General features: G+C 33.3%; 3 protein-coding genes across 4 annotated transcripts; 2 read left to right on the top strand and 1 right to left on the bottom strand.

Annotated features, from left to right (window-relative positions):
* The first annotated feature begins 1143 nt into the window (after positions 1–1143).
* On the top strand, positions 1144–4062 carry LOC120122261. The gene is made up of 6 exons (XM_039141435.1): positions 1144–1456; positions 1556–1771; positions 1955–2088; positions 2347–3495; positions 3592–3708; positions 3826–4062. Exons 1-6 carry the CDS (start codon positions 1144–1146, stop codon positions 4060–4062), a joined length of 2166 nt encoding a protein of 721 aa, XP_038997366.1.
* A 769-nt stretch (positions 4063–4831) lies between these two features.
* LOC120122260 lies at positions 4832–5479 on the top strand. Its single transcript, XM_039141434.1, has one exon. The coding sequence runs from the start codon at positions 4832–4834 to the stop codon at positions 5477–5479; it is 648 nt and encodes a 215-aa protein (XP_038997365.1).
* A 410-nt stretch (positions 5480–5889) lies between these two features.
* Positions 5890–7446, bottom strand: LOC120122122 (NAC domain-containing protein 100-like). Of its 2 annotated transcripts, none has more exons than XM_039141356.1 (4): positions 7302–7446; positions 7015–7265; positions 6661–6938; positions 5890–6592 (listed from the first exon to the last, which is right to left on the bottom strand). In XM_039141356.1, the coding sequence occupies exons 2-4, from the start codon at positions 7187–7189 to the stop codon at positions 5990–5992; spliced, it is 1056 nt and encodes a 351-aa protein (XP_038997287.1). In that variant the 5' UTR covers positions 7190–7265; positions 7302–7446; the 3' UTR covers positions 5890–5989. The 2 variants fall into 2 exon arrangements, with proteins under 2 accessions (XP_038997287.1, XP_038997286.1); XM_039141355.1 differs by having other exon boundaries at positions 5891–6072; positions 6115–6592; positions 7015–7392.
* Positions 7447–9847: the final 2401 nt, after the last annotated feature.

The raw sequence follows: 9847 nt of genomic DNA, 5'->3' as shown, positions 1-9847 counted from the left end.
TTATCGTTTATGATCAGTTGTGTAATATCGTCAACTCGATTTTTTATCAGACCAGGTTTAGAGTATTACAATTTAACTGTGCTCAAATGATCATTCTGGTTATTTAATTTTCAAAAGTTACAAAATGTTCATTACATTTATCGAACTGATACATAGTTAAGAGGATAAAACATATCGAAGATAATTGAACTATACTCAAATGATCATTTTGATTACTTAATTTTCAAAAGTTATAAAATAATAATTAAATTTTATTAAACTATTATAAAAAATTATTAAAGTAATAAAAAATTATTTATAATTATTATATCATCACAGTGATTATGTTGTAACAATTTAATAAATTTAATAACTATTTTATATCTTATAAAAATTTAATAATTAAAACGATCATTTAAACAGAATTCAATAAAATTCAATATCTCTAATTTACTCTATCCTTATTAATATCATCTATATGATACTACTAAAATTCTTTTGAAAAAACAAATACATTATGATAATAGTCATTTTTCTTTGAACGCAAACGATAGCTCGTTTCTCTGGCGCAAGTTAGTGGGACTAACGGATTTGAGAACTGGGGTGTCTCCGGTGATTTTTCTTGAATATTTATGTTTCTTCCTCGTCTTTGTGTCGATATTCTCCAATCTTATGGACTAGAGGAAACTATTTGGTTCTCAACCTGGACAAGAGTTGCAATACTTTCCCCCAAAATCCTGTGACTCGAATCCTATTGTTCATCCTCCACAAGCAATTTTCGATGCTCGAATTGCTCAATGGAGTTCATCCTTGGTGGGCCAATTCCTGGGGGCTGCTCCCAATTTTGCAACTATGCAAAGAATGGTAGAAAGCTTGTGGAATAACTAGTCAAAAGGTGTTCGTGTGCAGGTAAGCTTTGCAAGCATCAATCTTTACATTTTTTCATTCAATAATGATTTCGCGAGAGATTGAGTGTTGCATAATGGTCCTTGGTATATACTGAATAAACCTTTAATCTTAAGGAAATAGGAGCCTAACTCCAAACGGCTTCAATTTGATCTTTCTAAAATCCCTCTGTGGGTTCATCTCTTTAATGTTCCTCTCGAATTATTTTCGAGAGAGGGCCTTAGCTACATAGCAAGTGCCATAGGGGACCCATTAACTATGGACTCGGTTACTGCATCGAAATCTAGGTTAGAATTTGCCAAAATTTGTGTCGAGATTGGAGTAAAGGATGTAATCCCTAAAACTATAAAAGTAATTCTTGCTAATGGGCAGTCTACTACAGTCTTTGTTGAAGTTCCTTGGCTTCCTCATAGCTGTCTAAAATGTAACAAGTTTTGTCATTCTGATAAAGCTTGTTTAACTTCAAAAGACCCAGCTCCTGCTAATTTACAAATCTGGAGGAAAAAGGAAACTACTGTTGTGCAAAACAATCCTTCAAGTTTATCTAGTTCCCAAGTTCCTCATTCTACTGGTTCCATTGAAACAAATCCGATTCCACCAAAAGATAAATAACCAATTAAAGAAACAATAAGCACTTCAATGACCAATTATTATATTGCTGTCAATATAGATCAGGCTGAATCTGTTCCAATCTCTAATGAGATCATTAAAACTTCATCAATGACCCCATATGATTCTACTGCCAAAGTTGACATACTTTGCTCTCCTCCAGTTCCAAATGAAGTTTGCAATTCTCCTTTACTTTCTGTGCCTCAAAATGTCACTACTGTCCTTGACCATATTGCCTCAAATAATTCCAATCTTTTTCCTATCTCTAATGAGGACGGTAACACCTCAAAATCTTTTATTCCACACATTAATTCTACTGAAGAACAGACTATCTCCCCTAGTGAAAATAGTTCCAAAATTTTAATTATTCCTAAAAGATAAAGGGGTCGACCTATGAAATCCAAAAACAATACCATTTTAAAAGGATCCTCTAACAGATTTGGCGTCTTGAATTCTGTAGGTGAATCCTCTCCTTCCTTAGAGAATATCACTAAAAAGCCTAGATCTGCTTCTTTGGGAGTGGCACTGCTAATTAAAGATCTCAAATCGAAAAGGAATGAATACCTTGACAAGTCTAAATGTGTCACTGATAAAGTATTTGGGGGTGAATTAACCTCTTCTTCTCAATGATTTTTTTGCTTCTGGAATGTCAGAGGGTTGAATAATCCTCAAAAATAGAATAAAGTTCTTCATAGGGTCACTCTTTATAATATTGATGTTCTTTGTTTATTAGAGACCAGAGTTAAATCTAAAAAATTTGAAGATATTTTTAACTCCAAATTCAACTCTTGGAATTGCTTCACAAACTATGACTATATATCTAATGGTAGGATTTGGTTCCTCTGGAAAAAGGGCTTGGACTTTACCCTCTATCAAACTACTGCCCAAAGTATCACTGCTAAAGTTCTTAGAAATGGAATTCCTTTTTTTATCTCTGTCATCTATGGCAGCAACGATGGTACTCAAAGGAAGCATCTTTGGAATCACTTAAAAGACCTTGACTCTAGTATTGGCTCTTTCCCTTGGATCTTAAGGGGTGACTTTAATATCTTTCTCCACTCATTTGAAAGCTCTGACCATGACATATTGGGTTCTTATACTTCCAATGAAATGAAGGATTTCCAAGACACTATACATGACCTTCTCCTTCAGGATCACCCTTTATTTGGTCCAACTTTCACTTGGAGCAATAAACAAAAAGATTCATATCTTGTTAGGAAACTAGATAGAGTTCTTGTAAATTCTCATTGGGTCAGCTCCTTTCAAAATTCCTTTGTGGAATTTCTTGCTCCAGGGCCCTCAGACCACTGTATGACTATTGGTTGGCTCAACAAAGACTCACATGCTAATAGGCCCAAACCTTTCAAATTTTTTAACTTCTGGACCAAGAACCCTAACTTCCTTACTGAAGTTCAAAATTCTTGGCAGCATCCAATGAAAGGAAATCCAATGTTGTCTCTCTTTCTTAAACTTAAGAGTCTTAAGACTTGCTTGAGGAACTTAAACAAGGACTGTTATAGCAACATCTCTAATAGGGTCAAGCAAAAGAAAACAGAACTTGAACAAATTCAGCTCTCTACCCTTAACAGAACATCTTCTATTGATTCTGAGCTTATTATTCAGAGCGAGCTATCTTCTCTTGAGCATGCTGAAAATATGTTGTTAAAACAGAAGGCTAAAATCCAATGGCTCAAGGAGGGTGACAAATGTTCTAAGTATTTTCACTCTGTAATTGCTTTCAAGAATAAGAGAGAAACAATTAGATTCCTTCTGAATGATCAGGGAAGTAGACTAGAGGACTTCGACGATATGATATCTGAAGTTATCCAATTTTTTAAAAATCAGCTGGGGAAAGCTGATTCGAATGTTAAAAGTAGTGATCATAATGTTCTGAAAAATATGCTTCATCTCAACCTGTCTCCTGAGGCTCTAGCATATTTGGAAAAAAACATCACTGAAGAGGAGATTAAGGATGCAATTTTCAGCCAAGGTTATGATAAGGCACCTGGTCCGGATGGTTACATTATTTTCTTCTTTAAAACTACTTGATCTGTGGTTGGGGAAGATGTGATTAGAGCTGTAAAATATTTCTTTCAGACCTCTTCTATATTACCAACTTTTAATTCCACTATAATTGCTCTGGTTCCTAAGATCACTAATCCTAGTAAGGTCAAAGACTATAGACCCATATCTTGTTGCTCTGTGGTCTATAAGGTAATAACTAAGATTATTGTCCATATGCTGAAGAACATTCTTCCTGACTTAATTACTCTTAATCAAACAACCTTTGTTAAGGGGAGAAATATTATTGACAATACTCTCCTATCACAGGATCTTGTTAAAGGCTATGGTAGAAATTCCATTTCTCCAAGGTGTGCTATCAAGATTGATCTTCAAAAGGCTTTTGATTCTCTAGACTGGGGTTTCCTCTCTTCCATTCTCAAAGTTATTGATCTGCCCCCTCAATTCATTACTTGGATTGAAGCTTGTTATTCTGGAGCAAGATATTCAATCTCTTTCAATGGTTCTTTGATTGGATATTTCAAAGGTGAAAGAGGTCTTAGATAGGGTGATCCACTTTCACCCATTCTTTTCGTTCTAGCTATGAACATTCTTTCTAAGCTCCTTAACCTTGCTGTTGCCAGAGGTTTATTTGGTTATCATCCAAAATGCAAAAAAATTGGGCTCACTCATCTTACTTTTGCTGATGACCTAATTTTTTGCAAAGGAAATATGGAGTCTATTGCTGGAGTTATTTCTGTTCTTCATAAATTCTACGAAATATCTGGGCTTCAGCTAAAAGCAACTAAATCAGAAATTTTTACAACATGAATTTCTCAAAGGAACATTGAAATCATCACGATATCTACTGGTTCAAGATTGGTCTTCTGCCAGTGAGATATCTGGGGGTTCCACTTGTTTCCCGGAAACTCTCAGTTAAGGACTGCTCTCCTCTCATTGATAAGATCAGATCCATAATTCACCAATGGTCTGGGAGACACTTAAGCTATGCTGAAAGGCTAGAACTCATAAAAACTGTCTTACAAAACATTGCACATTTTTGGTGCCATCAATTTCTGCTCCCTCATTCTGTTATCAATAGAATTAATTAACTTTGCTCAAGATACTTATGGAGAGGCTCAAATACTTCTGCCTATGGAGCAAGGGTAAGTTGGGCAAATTTGTGTAAACCTATATCTGAAGGAGGGCTAGGTTTAAAAGACTTAAAATCTTGGAATAAGGTTTGCATGATAATGCTTATTCGAAACCTTCTTGCTGGTCACGGTTCCTTATGGATTGCATGGACTCATTCTTATGTAATTAAATCCAATATCAAATGACCTCTAGTGCAACCTCTAGTTACATCTTCAAAAAACTTTTGAAACTGAAAACTGAGGTCATCCCCATTCTTGACGTTGGAATAATGAATGCAAAAGGGATTTGGGAAGAAGTTCGAATCAAGCATGATAAGGTCCCATGGCAAAAGCTTATTTGGTTCCCTCTTCACATCCCTAAATTCAGTGTCATTGCTTGGTTAGCTATCCTTGATCGACTCCCAACTAGGGAAAGACTCTTACGAATAGGACTCACCATCAATGGTCAATGTATTCTATGCAATGCTGCTTTTGAAACGAGAAACCACTTATTTGCTGATAGCATTATGGCAACTTCTCTTTGGAATGGTATTTTGCATCTTTCTCTACTGTCTTTGCCTCATATGTCTTGGGAAAATAAGCTTACTTGGGCTTATTCAACTTGGAAAGGTAAATCTCTCTTAACCTCAATTATGAAGATTGCAAGGAATGCTTTCATTTACAAAATTTGGGAGGAGAGAAATAGACGCATGTTTCAAGGGAAATCAAGAACTGCTGAAGACTTGCTTGATTCTATTAAAGAAAGTGTTGGTGCTCAACATAGAAATAGAGACTTTAATAGGCTTGACAATGTTAATAGGCTTCTTTGTAACAATTGGAACATAGGCTGATTTTGTTGTACATTAATTTTTGTTGTACATTAATCTTTGATCTCCTTTGAGATTTGTATGAACTTTCATTTGGATAATAAAAAGCTTACTTATCCAAAAAAAAAATCTTTTGAAAACTCCATGAGGTTATATAAGGTCAAGATGTAGGGACTAAAAAATTAAAATTAATGAAACTCATGCCACGAATGATGTAAGCATTAACATCCTACAAGATGGAATGCGAATTTCTTTAATAATAATAATTAAGAAAAATAAATTATGAAATAGCTACCAACCGAATCTCATATCTGACAAACTCTATATCTATGATAATAACAATATAGCATTAAAAAACCCAGAATCAAGAACAATTTTTAAAAGTTTCCTTATCCTGTAATTTAATTATACAACTTATATAATACAATATTTTTTTATGCTTCAATTTGCTTCAAATTGAAAATCTTATACACATACAACTCAAACCAATAATAGTAGAACTCTAGATTTTTCATACAATAATGAGTTTTTCTTTCAGTAATGCCAGAAGCAATCGAAATCCACCGGTGCAGCTGAGACAGCAGAAGGGTGTTGTTGATGTTGTCGGTGATCATCGAATGGCGTCGTATCGAATTTTCCGATCTCCAGATTCGATACGACGGACGAGATTTCGTTGTTGATATCGGTGATTAAACCGGTCTCTTGCGAGACAGTAACCATTGTTTCCCTCTCCGTTTTCATGTTGGAACCGCGGTTTTCGAGTAAATCCCTGAGGATCGAATGCTCCTGCATTAAGACCGAGCCGCCCGGGAATTGAAGATTCGACGAGAAAGAAACGGTCTGAGGCGGGAAGAAAGTGTTCGGAGCCGGGATCCTCGTGTTCGAAGAAACCGGGAGGAGCAGCGGATTGTTGGGAAAATTATCGATCGGATTGGAGAAGCAGGGCACGTAAACGGATGCGGAAACAGGATTTTTCTTGGCATTGAAAACCGAAGAAGAATCCATTAATGGTGGAAGACCAGAACCAGAAGGGCTCAAAATTTCATTTCCGAATGAGCTCATGACGACCAGGCCTGAAATATGTGTTTTTTCCCCGGCAGAACTCTTTTGAAACACCCTGCAAATAACCCATTCATTCTGTCCAAAAAAAATCCATAAAAAAACGCTATCTTTAAAACAGGGGGAAATTCATGTTTTTGTTTTACCTTTGCAGTTTTAGGCAGATTGTGGACTGAATATTTGCCTTCAAGTCTATACTCATGCATCACCCAATTCATTTTTTCGCCTTTGGGTGCTCTTCCCTTGTAAAAAACCAGTGTTTTCTTCATTCCAACCAATGATTTCCCTCTGTAAATCTCTTTGTCTTTGCCTGTTGCCTTCCAATACCCAGAATCAGTGGCCCTGTTTGTCCTCAAACCAGTTGGGTATTTCCTATCCCTCACGCAGAAAAAATACCACTCTTTCTCACCCATTTTCGCTTTCCCTGCAACCAAACAGACCATAAGGAAATCTTTCTCGACCAAATCCATGAAAACATAACATCACATAAACATGCTTACAAGGCAATTCCCATGGCTCAGACTTGTTCAAATCCACCTCTCCAATAGCTTTAGCACTGAAGTTGATGTCCAGAACTTTCTTGTGCAAATAGTGAGAAATAAGCTCTTCATCTGTTGGATGAAACCTGAAACCCGGTGGCAAATCCATCTGATCATCTCCTTGAATGTTTTCCATTTCCTCGAGCCTAAAACTTGTGTTTAGAAATCTGCAAAACACCCACGGAATTTTCAGCTGAAAAATCCAAACTTGTCTCTATATGTGTGTCTGAACTGACTAGGCAGCTGAAGTTCTTATTGTCCAAAGCAAAAACCACAAACTGAAATGGAAAGTGATGAAGGAAAGAGATATGGAGAAAGGTGATACAAAGCTAAGAGAAGATAGGGGAAAAGAAAATAAAGTTAAGGATTGAGAGGAAAAGGGAGAAGCAATGGAAGTAAAAGAAAAGAGTAACAGGAGAGACAAAGGCCCCTAATTACTGGTGTATGGAGAGAAAGAAACGTGGGTTTTAAGGCAACTTGGTTGTTTTCAGACAATCCTGGTACTATTATACCCAATAATATGAAGAAAAAAAATATTGAAGCATGAAATTATGATAAAAATACCACAAGAAAGTAAAACAACTTATCGAACCATCTTATTAGTAAAAAGAAGAGTTTTTTTTTTAATAAAAATTTTAAGTTCAAGTAACTGTGTATATGAGGTATGTGTGTTGTCAACGACTAAAAAATATTTTGAACAAATATTATACTATAATCACTCCAAATTATTAAAAGGAATTTTAAAAATTATTAGAATACTAAAATATATTTAAATGATTAATGACAAAAAATAGAATTAAGTGGTTTCGCCATTTAATCCAATTTAGGCTTGAGTATTCACTTGATTCGAATAAAAAAGAAACTTAAATAAATTGAGTTTACGAGTATCATGTTAGTAATTAAATTTTTTTTTGAGTTAAGTCGAGTTAAATCGAATATATTGACATATTTCTATTAAAATTTAATTATAATTATTTATATTATTATGATACTAATTGGTTTTAATTTAACAACTCTCGGTAACGAACCTATCAAATGACCTCAGTGATAAAAGAAAATGCCGTTCTTCTTAGAGGTCCTGAGTTTGAGTAGCTGCATTTGTAGTGTGTGTACTCGCATTGTTAATGAGTTAAGAAAGTTTTAAATAGATACTATCATGTAATCATCCCTGACTATTAAAATAAAAACAACTCTCACTAACCATTTATGAAATACATATATATTTTTTCATATTCATTTTCGTATATGTAAGTAATATTTGTAATGTTATTTAATAAATCGACTATCATATAGAATTATAATATATTCATTTTCTTTTTTAAAAAAAAAAGAGATTTTGAGGACAAAGTATTGACATGAGTAAAAAAAGGTCAAGAAATTGATAGGAAGAATAAATTTCGAAATAGTTAAAATCAAAGGACTAAATTCAATAAAATATAAAGTTGAGGAATCAAACTGTAAAAAAAGGAAATTTGTTGTCAAAAAGAGGAATTGGAGTTACATAGGTACTCTACGTTGATATACGAACATGTAATTTAAATTTGGTATAAAAAAAACTTAAAATGAATGAAGAATTGAAGAAAATCATGCAACGTTAATGAACTAAATTGAAAAGTGAGGAAAATTTTTATCAAAAATTGAAATTGTAGAGGATTCAAATTTGATAAAAAAAAAGGGCTTAAAACAAATGAGGAATTGAAAAAATATCAAATTAGGGACCAAATCATAAAATGATCAAACTACTTAGTTAAATACCAAAATAATGTTATTTTAATTTCAGTTTTTTATTATTCAAAATTTAAAAATCTAAACTCGACCTGAACTCAAAATTTGATCCAAAGATTTGAATTGGTTCGAATAAATCAAATAATTTAAAATTAGAAAGGATGTTTTAATGATTCAATATTTTTATTTCAGTTTTAATGATTAAAATTAAGTAACTAAAATCGATTTCAACTTTCATTTTGGTGCTTTTTTTCAATTAAGTACTTGAATTTTGCTACACAAGTTATCCTAAAATCTTATTCTATTAATTTTTCTTTAAATGTTAAATCCTCAAATTAATAGCTAAACTTGTATTAATGATCTAAATTGATGCATGAGCTTGACTTTTAAATTTAAATTGACACGTGAACTTAGCTCGAATTGATTGAAAATTCATAACTATCAATTTAAAATTTTGAACAAAGAAATCAAATTCATGTATCAATTTGAACTGAAAATCAAATTTAAGAATTAATTTAAACCTTAACACTTCACTATTTTAACGAGTAAAGTTGTATATCAATATTTAAACTTCTGTGTTTAATTGGAAAAAAAAATCAAATATCAAATTAAACTCAAATACAAAAAATGTATATTTAATCTTTCATCACTAAAGCAGTTTTCAAACAACAAAAATCATTTATAAAAAACCATTTTTCATAAAATGAATAAAGGGTAAACTACACAAATGATCACTAATGTTTGAGTAAGCTTTCGTTTTCATCACTGATATTTCAAAAGTCACAAATCGGTCACTAACATTATATTTTGTTACAAATTGGTCACTCGTCGTTAACGACCATTTATTGGAGTAACAGAATGCTGATGTGGCACGTTAATATGATTTTTTTTACTTTCATTTGACCAAATTAGAACATTTTGACCGACTCTTTTTCTTATTCAATCCAACCCCTTCAGAATCGTCAATAACTTGAATCAATAATCGATCATTCGACTAATCAAGTTGGCAGACAACAGAGATAGATTGTTCATATACTTGTATGAAGTCATAACAATATGCAACTTAATA

This window comes from Hibiscus syriacus, unplaced genomic scaffold, assembly GCF_006381635.1.
Source record: "Hibiscus syriacus cultivar Baekdansim isolate YM2019G1 unplaced genomic scaffold, ASM638163v2 tig00110384_pilon, whole genome shotgun sequence".
Taxonomy (NCBI): Eukaryota; Viridiplantae; Streptophyta; class Magnoliopsida; order Malvales; family Malvaceae; genus Hibiscus; species Hibiscus syriacus.
This window is presented reverse-complemented; position numbering and strand designations above follow the sequence as displayed.